The sequence below is a fragment of the Halichoeres trimaculatus genome, unplaced genomic scaffold (assembly GCF_033239565.1).
Source record: "Halichoeres trimaculatus isolate MK-OKI-2021-1 unplaced genomic scaffold, fHalTri1.1 fHalTri1_scaffold_7, whole genome shotgun sequence".
NCBI classification, from domain to species: Eukaryota; Metazoa; Chordata; class Actinopteri; order Labriformes; family Labridae; genus Halichoeres; species Halichoeres trimaculatus.
The window spans coordinates 26,844,441-26,857,698 of record NW_027437185.1 but is presented as its reverse complement, the minus strand read 5'-3'; the positions used below and the strand labels follow the sequence as shown (position 1 = coordinate 26,857,698).

General features: G+C 38.6%; 1 protein-coding gene across 4 annotated transcripts in view; it reads right to left on the bottom strand.

The window, feature by feature from the left end:
• The window catches only part of fam13b (family with sequence similarity 13 member B), a 66,208-nt gene that overhangs the window by 42,829 nt on the left and 10,121 nt on the right, over positions 1 to 13,258 (bottom strand). For 3 of the 4 annotated variants that reach the window (XM_074673570.1, XM_074673572.1, XM_074673574.1), the window contains exons 2-5: positions 6,764 to 6,916; positions 4,373 to 4,582; positions 1,081 to 1,293; positions 163 to 340 (exon numbers count right to left, since the gene is read on the bottom strand). In XM_074673570.1, the coding sequence (XP_074529671.1) occupies positions 163 to 340; positions 1,081 to 1,293; positions 4,373 to 4,538 (557 nt within the window). In that variant the 5' untranslated portion in view covers positions 4,539 to 4,582; positions 6,764 to 6,916. The remainder of the gene's footprint in view (positions 1 to 162; positions 341 to 1,080; positions 1,294 to 4,372; positions 4,583 to 6,763; positions 6,917 to 13,258) is intronic. The other variant, XM_074673571.1, reaches the window with a different exon arrangement.

Here is a 13,258-nt window from a genome sequence, read left to right as displayed (position 1 = left end):
ACTGAAGGTGTAGAGAAACTAATGCATACAACGTGAACATGAATCTAACAGAAAACCCCCCAAACCCTGATTTGCATTTGGTTGTCTCAAGCTAAATTCACCAAACTACATCCATCTTAATTTATATACAATATGCAATATAATAATATACAAGCATCTTACTGGAAGATGTCTGGCCCGAAAACAGCGGCCAGTGTCCCGATGTTCCAGCTCTCCTGTTGAAATGACGCCACACTTGCCAGGAAGCGGCACAGAAAGCGCAACAAGCCGTAGTTAAGCTGGGGAAGCTGCTGCAGGAGGTACTTCAGGTTTCTACACAGCTCCTCTTCATTGCTGTAATCTGAGACATTAAAGAATACATTACGGTTAGCTTGTACTGAAATTATTTATTTATTAAACTTGAATGAAAACCTAATTTCTCCTTGTTATTTATATTCTTGCAGGAAAATGCACTGGTCCTTGAAAATTACATCTACTAGACACTGCACATCGTATACACGATTAAATGTTTTTATGAACATATGCATTGTTAATGCATTTGAGATCGTGTGGAAGGAATTCTGGGTTATTAAGTCTTGGTGTTCTTTTACAGCTGACCTCACATTTTTATCGGTGGTAAATATGCAGACACAGATGAGACTGAAAACCCCTGAGAGAGGTGAAATGAGGAGGAACAGGAAGCAATATTAGTGAAGAAGAATGTGCAAACTGATCATTTTGTCATAACAGATAGAGGAATAAATGATGAGACACACAATTTCCTCTACTGCTGTAATCTGCATGACAGCGACAAGAACAAGGGTCATAACGACGAGGGATTACAACAGATTATCTGTGATAAAAACAGACAGACAGGGACAGGGCAGAGAGAGGAAACTGAAATGGAACAGGAGGTTTCTGAAAGTGATGTAAGCCATCCATCTAACATGCTCTACTCAACCTCTTCATTTATTGATTGAATTACATGTTCCAATAGTACACCCTGCTGTTTATTCCCACACAAACTAAAAGCTGCCAGTGTCACAAAAACAACTAATGATGAATGTCATGGATAGTGGAGCAGCAGACCCTGTCACACACCTTGGTGCAGCTGTAGTATGTGTCCCTGTATTGACGTTGGGATAACAGGCTCAGGAAGCTCTTGCAGGAAGAGTCGGAGTAGACTGACAGCTGATGCAAGGTCCGCCTCCTTCTCTAGCTCCACCTCCTCTCCACTGTCGTAACGCTGGCGCAGCCAATCCACGCGCTCTGCGTTGCCATTTACCAGGAAGAGCCCCTCCAGATCGAGATGACCTGTTGACACATACATCGGTGGTAAAAGTTCAGTAAAATGTTTTGAACGGCTGTTTCAGTCCACCTCTGCTCTAAAATGTACATGAGTAGCATTTTGTCAAATAAAAGGTGGCTGGTCCCACTGAAGTCTTGTGGAGACCTTCTTTATCTGCATATCACAATTTGTGTATCCACTAAAAATAATCGAATGAAGAATGGGTGAGAAATTATAGTTCATTTTTAAAAAACCTGATAACATACACAATGTGCAGTTATCTCTTTGTTACACTACTTCAAATTTACCACACCAGATAGACTGTAGGGTAGCATATTTTCATTATCTTCAACACTAGATCGTCTCCAGAACTATGTTTTAAACCAACTGCTCCTGCTAAAACCTTGGACATCAAACACAAATTAGATGAGAGGGATTAAGGTCTTTTCAATGGCTGAATAACTTCTGAACTGGCAGCAGCACTCGAAGCACAGGCCTGAAAGGATTAGGGTCTTATTACATAACCTCATATGGTCAAACAGCCCCCAGGACACACAAACCATCACCCTGCTTCACTGGTCACTTGAGGGGATTTAGGGTGAAGCACTGACTTGACTGGTTGTACAAGAAAATGGCTCTTGCAATGCTGGCATTACTGCACAAGCCACAATAGTTGAGAGAAGATAAGAAATGTTATGTCTGTACAGATTATGTGTTGAAAGATTTCTATGTATTTTTTTAGGTTTTACAACACCACAGCAATTAATAAGAAATCCCTGTCTATAACTTTATTTGATATATAGACAGAATATGCAGATCATGATGGCTTTTGTTAAATAAATAATTGTCCTTTCATTCAGCCATGGTATACTTGTTAAATTTAAAATCTTTACAAATCAGGCAGTTGTATTTAGGGCTGAACAATTAATCAAATTTAAACCGACATCGCAATGTAATAGAATGCAATTTTCAAATCGCAAAGACTGCAGTTTAAAAAACAAACAAAAAAGAAAAATTAAAGTGCATTTACTTTAGTTTGTGTTTTGTTACTGATGAGAGATCAGTAAGATTTTTATACAATTAATTTTTACATCTATGCTCACACAGTGTTTCTTTTTCATTTTATAAAAGAGTGCATTCCACATGTTGACATGTTTCAGTGGTTGAGCCAGAGATTTGGTCTTATTTACATTTCTGCACTGTATTTTAAGTGAGATCCATAGACGAGATGATTCATATTTATTTTTTATTTTATTGTTCATAATATGCCTGTTGTTCTGCAGTGCTTTGTTCCTTTCGCTGATTATATTTAAGGTAATAAATTATCATTTTATTACAGGTCTATAAGGCCTACAGTTAAATCAATCAGTCAATATTCCACTGTGATTGTAATAGTTAAACAAAGGTATATGTTATTTGTAAACATGACATGTAGGCCTGGCAAACAGGAAAAAGTTGTTTGTATGTAACACTATCCTTTATTGTGTTGGTCATACTATAGAATGGTTTATTGCTTGTGTTAAGTGAACAATGTATAAGATAAACACACACCCCCCCCAAAATAAATAAATAAATAAATAAATAAATAAATCGTATGCTAAATCGCAATTGCAATATTGGTCCAAAAAAATAGCAATTCGATTATTTTCCAAAATCGTTCAGCTCTAGTTGTATTTCAAGAGAAATGAAAGACACAGTAAATTGATTTTACAATTGAAACTTTTAACACTTGTGTAACACGATCTCAAATAAAGCATGTAGATGGTTTGCAGAGAACAGAGCAAGTTTAACAAGTATTTACTTTGAGTTGAAAATATATAAAGTAGAAAATAAAATTTATTTATCAGGGCTTTTACCAGAAGTCATTTAAAAAGGATCCTGTACCAACCATATTTGTACACATCAACAAATTAATGACAGAAAAATTTTACATCTAATTGGTGATTCATAAATTATTTGAAAATAGGGACTGGGAGTGAACAAAACTGCCCTTTTTTGTTAAAAAAAAAGAAAGCAGCCTTAGCAAAACAAGGACTTAGTTGTCTTGTGTTGGCTATAGGCTGAATGGGCTGTGTTAAACAGCAGAGCAGAGCTGAATGCACATTGTACCCAGTATTGGCTGGGGATGGCAAGCAAATACTAAACTTAGACCAGTTTGTTTGAAAAAACTTACAGCCAACGCTTGAGGAAGTCTCATATTTTCAACCTTTTCCAATATTTTAGAGCAAAAAGTCTGAGCTGCCAAAGTTTTTCTAAAGCTGCGTAAGAGAGAAGTTCCTGCTCTGCCAGGCTTGAAGAGAAAAGTTCAGGGGTGGATATGGGAAAAGCCTGGGGCCAGGACTTTTAGTGGGTTTCTTTTCTTCACTGCTAAGCCCTTCTGTTTTCACAAGTGAAGCTACAGTTGACAGAACTGTTATGTAATGACGAAGGAAGCAGACCACAGTGCTGTCTGCTGGTGCATCCAGAGTTCATCTTATCACATAAACTGGATCTCTGCTACCGACATATTTTAGTTTATCATGATGCAATGGCAGTCATGGCAGAGCAACAGCAGCAGGGTGTGCGAGGGAAACTGAAACACTTGCAGATATAAGCCAGAGAAGTATGTACTTAGGAATGATAAATGAGATGCTCACTGTGGACTTCAGCTTATTAATGTGTGAAAGTGCCTCAAGCGAGTTCAAATCAGTATCAGCAATCTTATTTCTGTACTATTCAACATAGTGTGATGTGACTCACACAGAAAATGAAAGACATTCCTTGATGATACATTGTTTCTAAAAGCAGCAACACAAACTTAGCAGACCTCAAAAAAATGTCAACTACTTATTTTTCATGAATCATCCACAGTTAAATCTTAAGTACATTTGTTGAAATAGAAGGAAAGCAAATATAACATTCAACTTCCTTCCGGCTCTTTCAAACATCTGCAACAAATGATTCAACACACGTGGGTGTGCCTCACTCATGTAAATACACTCCATTAAGACAGTGATCTCATTGGCTGATGACAGGTATTTTAGCTCTGTGGTTACTGATGTGATGTTAACGTTTCCCATGTGAATCATGAGCGACAGACTTGTAACCAAAACAAACAAAACTCACCATGCTCCTCGATGTATTCAACGATGTGTTTCACCAGTGCTGGAACCTCGTGGCCACTGATTGTGTGCGTGCGTGTCACCTCCTCCAAAGGGACGCCAAAAACCCGCGTGGTGCTGGCTGAGCTCCCGCCCTCATTGCCTGGCAACGGAGACGCGCTCTTCCTCATGGCCTCCTCCTCCTCCTCACCACAGCCCCGCCAAGACCTCACGTCTTCAGACAGAGAGGAGGAATTAGACCAAAAAAAAGGGATGGGATGATTTACAAAATAAGAGCACATCGTCATCCTCAGGTGCGCTGACACAAAAAGTAGCCACAGCCTACCTTTGTTGTTCACGCACAAACAAGAATGAACACAAACATGTATGAGTGGATGGTCAAGACTATGCTGAACCTCCCCTAAAGTAGAGGAGGAGGAGGAAGAGGAGGAGGAGGAGGAGGAGAATGGACAGCAGCACAAGGTCACAGGTCAGGAAAGAGGAGGAGGAATTTATGGTCAAGTGTGTTCCATGTCTACAAACATACACAACCTGTTAGTGTAAATAAAACCCAGAATGAGACAAATTACTTTTAACATGCCAGGATAAGACTTGTATTCAAAGGAATATTTTGTGTTTTGAAATTTGCGTTTCGTAAAAATTCGAGGGTCAATTCTGAAAATTAAGAAGGGTAAGAAAGATTCTTCATTTGTGACAAGAAGGCAGATTTAAAGTTCCCCTAAGGGACCACCAATGATTTTTTTTTCCACAAAGGTTGCTTTTTAAATTACATAAATATGACTCAGTGGGATCTGGTAATCTGTTACATAATCATTACTTAAAGGTCACTTCTTAATTATATCCCCCTCCCTGCCGTGTTTGTTATGTCCTCTCTTGTCATCACGCCTTGGCTCCCATGCAAAGGAGACCCTGTCACTGGTGGAGTCTGGCAGTAGGATGGAAATCAATGCAAAGCAAAGAAAATCAAGAGCCTGTAAGAATTTGCTGTGCTCAAACTCATACTCTGAAGCTGGTGGTCGGTTGGTGAGTAATATGGATGCAAACAGAGGCAGATGGTCTGTGTTTAACTAATAAGAGGAGGAGGAACATCACCAAATGTTTTCAGAGAAATTTTTGTCAGAACATGATCAAACTTCAGTTGACTATATCTAACCCGTAAGGCGCACTGAGCACAAGCAGGTGTTCAGGTATTCAATGGTAGGGACATACTCAGACAGAGAGTAATGGTGTGGTCCGACTGGATTTTCTAAAAAAAACTTAGCTTGACTCGTGGTCAGCTGTATGTCCTCATCGCACACCTTTGGTAACAGGTTCAAAACCAGTTTATTGTTGCGTAACAGACAGCACGAGAGGACCAGTTTTTTTATCTTGGGTGTCTTGGGATAACTTTTGTTATGGTTTAGATGAGTAATGATATGCTTATCATTTCTGTCACAGTCATAAAAAGCAAGCTATGTTACGAGGTTGAAAGTAAATTGATTTGATTTATCAGTCAGTGATAGAGGGTCGAGTCAAAAACACAACATGGTGTGCAGATTGTTTAAGATATTTGGAACCCTGACAGAGGAGTGTTTCAGCCAAAGCGGAGGGGCAAGCATCCAGCAGAAATGCTTTGTCCCTCACAACAGTCAAATTACGAAATGACAAATTGTTGCTGTGTAATGGCCAATCAGATCCAACTACTTTGCACATATGTGCTATAAGTTTATCAGTAGACTTCGGATCTGATGCTAATGTGATCATTTATCCCTTTTTCTTGTTTTTTACTTTACCACTTTTAAATGTAAATCATGGCCAAATAATAAGTCACATGTCTTTGAAGTTTTTAACAAAGAAGGGAAGAAGCAGCACTCCGTTTTCTTTCCAAAAAACATGAAAAAAGGACAGGCTTTTCACTGTTAAGACAGGTCAACAGAGTGTCTTCTCCTTTTCCAAGAATCAAAATATAGAAGTGTGTTTTTTCTCTTTGAAGCTAACCAAATTAACTAAATAAAATCCAAGATGGACAATTTTTTGAAACGCAACCTTCAAGATCCAAACCATTTCAAGTTATGAGGGAACACTTGTACGCCTTTGAGCAGAACATTTGTGTTTGAACAGAACATCATGATTGTTCCATAAATTCAGGATACACAACTTCAAACATTTATGCTTCAAAACATTTGAGGCAAATCATGTCAGTGTTAGTGCGTGAATTTAAGAGCAGTGAACTAAAATGTGTCCTAAATTCTATTTTGTGCGGCAGTCTGGTCTCAGTCTGAAGCTAATGTGAGATCAAGCATGTACAATGTCTTGTTCAGCATGACAGGAAAGGTATACATAGAAACTGTGACATTAGTAATGTGCACAGGGTGTTTTACCCATTTGATGTGTGTGTTTGTGTGTGTAAACTCACCGTGTAGCAGTGAAAGTGTGTCCTATCCTCTCCTCCCCTGACCAGTGAACCGCTGAACCATCTATGGTTGCTTCAGGTTGTGGCAGAAGATGAGCCGGTAGTTCCTCATTGACGGACCGCTAATCCTTCTTGCAGGATTCCTTTCTAGCTACACTGAGAAGAAGCAGGAAGAGAAGAGACATTTGTTTTAATGAAAATGATCTGTATTCAAGCTCGTAGAACATCCATTACTTTGACAAACGCTGTTTTTCCAAACCTGGGGTATGTATCACAGAAATTCCCTCTTAAGGCTGGGTGTCATCTAGATTTTTTGTTTTAATTTATCACATTTCCAAAAGCAAAGGACAAAAACTACTCTTTTCAAAGATCCTAGTTTATGGTGCCTTCTTTCAACCAAAAATTGACTTCAGCTTTGAACATCTTTGGTTAATTTGTGAGACCTTGATTTTTGTAAAAGGGCCTCTGGGTAAAATTAATGGTTCTATCAGACTGATTTAAAAGAGCATCATTTCATATTTAAATCTTTTTCATGGGCAAAAAGTCTTTAAAAAAATATTTTTTTCAGGTAATTCGTGAGGCAGCCTCCTCACATAATATCCTTAGTGCAGATAATTCCAAGCAGATAAAAAAAGATTCATTATTCATCATGATTGATAGCTTTTAAAAAGAGCAAAACCTCAGCAGCATGTGAACCAATACACTCATATTAACCCTTTTAAAAGAAGACAGCTCTGAGGAAGAATCAGCGCCAGCCTTAAATGGGCCTATCTCATCTCTCCACCTCAGTTTCTAGTCAGCTGGTATTACATTAAACCTCACTACCACCAAAATCGTGTACTCTGTGGGGTTTTCTTGGCACAAGGTTCACTTCAAATTTGACCAATAGATAATATGACTCACTGGTGCTCTCAAATGATTGTACGTAGGCAGTAGACTGTTGAGCCCGTGAGGAGGAAGCCTTCACTTTAGCTGAGTTATAGCATCATAAAGTTTTACTATCGTGATGGATCCTTTTAGCGTGAACCAGTGTTGAAAATAAATTCAAGGCTTTGCTTTCTTCCAGACGTCCATATACCTGCAGGTGCATCCATGTCTTCAATACAACACTATCTTAAAAGAGAAAAATGCACAAAGCAACTCACCTGTACCATGCATGGATTTCAAAATGTAAAACTCACTTGACGGCTAGCTTTCTTACCTAAACTTATGCATACAGTTGTATCTCACTGCTTCTTTAAACACAAACAAAAGCAAGTATTGATTTTATTTATTTTATTGATTTGTTTTCTATGTGTTGTTTGCAAAAGGCCTGAGCAGTTTTCAGGCTTAGAGTTAGAGTTATTAAACAGGTTTTTAGGAGTCTTACATTTGCACATAGAGATTGTTGAGTCCACTAAAGGCATTCCTCAGACTCTATTCTTTCCAAAAACCAACTGAACTGGCACCACTAGGCCCTAAGCCTCTTTAAAAGCTAGAGGAAATCCCACTACTGGAGCAGGAACTCTTGTATCGAGTCACGGTCCTTTCTCTTAAAACCCAAAAGAAAAACCACCACAAGTTACCAAACAGTTTTGGTCAAAGAAAACTGAATGAGTTCAGAACCCGGCCGGCTTGTTGAATATAATGATCACTGTGTACAGTTTCACAGCCGTATTGGCACAGCTCCATTAAATAAAACTCTGAGGAGAGAGGAGACTAGTCAAGCTAGACATTACACACAAGCTCCCTCTGACAGATGAGGACAAAGACACTTTGAGATAAGGGAACTCGATGTTCCAAAACCCCAGCCTTGTCTGCAATGAAAACTGACCCTAAAAGGCCTCTGTAGTGAGGATTTGGTCAGCAACGGAACAGTCTAGAATAGCCCTGTCTGTGTTTCTTTCTATCCACGTGTGTGTCTTAATCCTAGATATCATGCTTGACAACCCCTGGCTCAACAATGAGGGACATTGTTAGTAGAGAATGAGAAAGTTTGGGCACAAAGAGTGCGAAAGGAAAAGTAAGAGAGAGGAAACTGAAGAACAGTGAAGAGAAAGGGGATAAAGATGAAATGAGGACAAGGACACAAAAGTTAAAAACTTAAAAACATGGAGAGGGATCAACAAAGAGACAAAGGATGACGAAGGGTTTATGTCACTTCAAGTTTGTATTTTTAGTGGTGAGGTGCCAGCTGGCTGAGTTTTTTAAGCTTGCTCCCCATGTACACATTCCTGTACTTGCGTTGTACACAACTTTATTGCTGATGAAATATAATTAAAAAAACCCTCATGACCAAAGCTTCATTAATGTACAATTGCAGAGTCTTGTAGATAAAAAAAATACCTAAGCCAAAATATCAACAATGGTGGGAGAAAAAAATCAATGTACTTTCGTATTGGGATTTTTTGTTTAATGATTTTAAGTTGTGTTTTTTTTTCCCCAAATTTAAATCCTTCATTTTAGTCTTTGTTTAAAAGCTAAGTTGGAAAAAAGTTTAGATGACAGATCCCTTGAATAAATCCTAAAAACTGACTCACGTGTGACGTGCATTTTTTGGGGAACTTAAGGCTCCTGATATAGTCGGTAGACACCATCATCATCATTTAACCTTTTCCACTTGGTCTGGTGTTAAAAAAGCAATCTAAAAAATTGCAAAAAGCAGGAATTTTGAAGAATCGCAATTTCAATCAAACCAGCACCCCGAAAATCGAAAAAGAATTGAATGGAGAGAAAAGTACCAGCCCTATTGTTCAGTCATTGAAAAAGACGAGGACGCGACTGATATCCACAGCTCTACTGATCCAAATGTAAAGTGCACTTCTGAGTATGCAGTGGTGGCAGCAGCGGTTCATTAAACCATGTTACTGTATATCAGGTTCCAGTTTGTTTCTAAAAGCAGCAGCTGATCCTGCATACATCTAAAGTTCAAGCATGACTTGGAGCCAGCAAGAGCGACAACAGATAAAGCAATGCTTTTTACAGAACTTCAAAACCTTCACCACTGTCTGACCCTGTCTAAGGTATGCTTCTAGAAGATTCAACACAAGTCACAGTCACTCTAAGTAACTGACTCTGGATCAAACACAAGACTTACAACAAAAACATGCTCAGATAACATACTTTTAAGAGAAAGCTTAATTTTTTGGTGTATTACACATAGGCCTGTCACGATAACAAATTTTGCTAGACGATAATTTTCCAAAATATTATTGCCGATAAATGGTATTATTGTCAATATTATTTGGATTTTTTTTCCATTTTTTCATTGATGTGACTATGATGAATGGGATAATAAAGTGAGTACACCATATCCAAAGCAAGAAACTTTAATTTCTTAAGAGTAATTAACTGTAATTAAAAGGTCAGGATCTTTTAAATAAAATAAATTGAACAAAAAATATAATAAATTTAACAAACAAGAAAGAGAAAAAAAATACAATAAAAATGAAATGGACTCTTTTTTTAGAAAAATAAAACATATCAATGAAAATAATTAATACTAATCAAAAACAATAAAACATAGACCCTGTCTCTGAGGAAAAACAAAACTCCAAAAAAACAACAATAAAAACTATAGCCTAAATAAAAGGGAGTTTATACAGTTCCTGAATTATTTGTAACATGTACTTTTTCCCAGTCAATCCATACTGTCTGTCAAACATTTCTAACATTTCTGGCTTTTACCCGTATTGAAGGGCTGCAATTCTTTGGCAACGTAGCTTTCTTTGAGCGCCCACCATTTGGCGCTTTTATTTCTAATTACTTTGTAGACCAAAAGCCTCAGTAAGAGCGGATTGTCAAAGAACAAGGCTCCGCTGCACCTCCCCTTCTTCTTCTTCGTCGCCACTATTTTCAAACAAATGCGACATATCAGCTCGTTGGTGTTCATGAGCTCACATTTGTTCATTCTGATAGTAAACAAAATATTCCCACACTGGGACTGTGGCAGGCGGCTTAAGAACCGTATCTTTCGTGCCATCACTCATATTAGCGTGTGTTTCCTCCTTACCCCTCAGGATGCTCGCTTCAGCTCTCTCTCTCTGTACGCGCAAGCAGCCCCGTCACAAAAGATGCCAAAGATCGCATTTTTGACAGATGCTCACTCCGCTATAAATCCGCTAAATCCGCTATAGAACCTATGCACCCCGATGTTAGGAAAGATAGACGTAGTGAGCCATCTTCTCATTCAGCCTCTTTGGTCGAAAGAGAGGAGGAAAACAAACATGCATGCACGTGTCAGTTTATCGAGGCTGGCAAACTTACCAAGGACATTTTTATTTTTAGTTCGGTTAATCGATTTATTGATTATTGTGACAGGCCTAAATACACACTAAAAACATCAGTAGATAGAAGACGCTGTTTGTAGTTCATTAATGAAACGTTAGTATGCATGACTAAGAGAACAAAATGCTATTGGGATTAATCTGCAATCCACCAGATAGCCTCAGTTCCACAACAAAGAACACAACCAAAGGAGAATATTAATTATTACCAAAAGGCTATAAATAAATAAGCAAATTTCATCCAACTTGCATCAGGCTGTGAAAACCAAAAATGAAGGAGATGAAAGCAGTTGAATTCCAGATAGTCTACCATCAGCGGTCATGATCAAACAAAGTCAGGGAGGCAGAACGTGGCAGGCAGAAAGGCTGGACAGCAGGACTCAGAAGTTAGAATCAATGAGATCTCTGCATCAAAGCTCACTAACCACAGGGGGCAAAAAATATCTGAAAACAACTTTTATCAAAGGACACCAGATCTGTTGCACAAGTTTGAACCAAAAGGAAGAAATTCCTGGCCAAACAGGTCTCTGCATTAACAAACCTGTTAGTTTAAAAGCTTACAGGCCAAACTAGAGGTTAACCAGTGAAACGCTGATCTCTGACCTCAACAAAACAAAGAGGAGGAAGAAGAAGAGTCTAGAGTTTCTGTATTTGATGACGGTGTTTTTACTGGGTCCATTTTTCACACACATCCCGTGACCCTGACACACCGCATAACTTCCTGGTATTCTCTGGTATGAACATGACTAGTCACATTGTTGGACCTGCATGAAAAACACAGACATATCTTTTCCATCAATCTCTAAGCATATGACCGAGATACTGATCTGCTTCTGAAATGACAAACAACCTGTCAGACAGTGGCTGTTTTGGCTGTTCCACGACTGAGTTTTAAAGAGAAGTACTGAAAGACTCACTCACAGCACAACCGTTTACACATGAAACACATTATACGTATTTGTAGCAGTTTACTGTGTATACAACACAAACAGGTGGAGGCCTGAGGTTGCAAGAATAAAAGGTTTGCATCTGAAAGTCTGCGGTCTGTGCAAACCCTCATGTAAAGGAAATGCAACACCTGTTTAGAACCAACAAACACAAACACGCTCACACACCCTCAAAGCTCCAAGGTTACGTGTTGTGAAAGCGACCTAAAACCTGCTGGGGAACATTTCTAACCGTCTGCCATATCAGCTGAACTTTCCTGTGTGACTTGGGGCAGCAAGTGAGCCATGGGTGAGACGTAATAATTACCTTGACACGAAGGTCAACAGCTTAGACATAATACATCAGAATGTGGAGTGTTAGGAGAGTGAGTGTAAGTTCATCTTGATTAACTAACTTTTAAGTCACGTCCTTTTGAACTGAGAGGTGTTTGCTTTGGAAAAAACATGCCTCTAGAAAATTAACTTGGTGACATTAGCTCTGAAGTTTCTCAGTATACCAGTTTTTCAGCATTTGATCTAAATGAAAAGAGCATGATGCATTTCTAACCAGGGATGGGTACCTTTTAGATCTGAAATGATACAGTAACCGACGCCCGGCACCTGGTAATCATTGCTGATACTCAATGGTATATCAATTAATGTATATTCATATGTTTAATAATAAAATCTCATTTTTTAAATTTAAAATTTGTATTCTTCAGTAGGGGAGAGCGGGGTAAACTGAGCCACTTTTTTACATTGTTTGACCTGTAGGCAAGTGGAAATTAAATTAAAGTGAAATCAACACACGTACATTAATTTAATGATGTCTCACATCAAAGGAAATAATTAGAACACATCCATAATGATTGGTCATGGAAATACAACCTGTCAAAAAAAAGGTCTTTGTGGCTCAACTTGCCCCAGCTGAGGGGTAAATTGCTCCACCTCAAAGGGTAAATTAAACCACATGGGGGTAAGTTGACCTTTTAACTTTTTTGGTAGCGTTCCTTGAAGTTGATGAACCAATCTCGACCCAAAAGAATAGGGACACTATTAAGAATCTGTTTAGCTACAAGACCAACTGTTTACCTGAGTTGAATTGTGATCTTTTCTACACTGCCTGATGAACGGTTAGCTTTCCAGCTCTCGGGGACAGGGATATTGTTTTTTCTGCCATTTCATTGGCTAAATCACAGGATTTCTTTGCCGTGAGGCCAGGGAACTGGTCAGCCAGTTTTTTCACATGGTTTGCAAGGTTTTTCTTCATCTCCTCTGTGAAGACCCTCTTTGTGTTCACTGTCCCT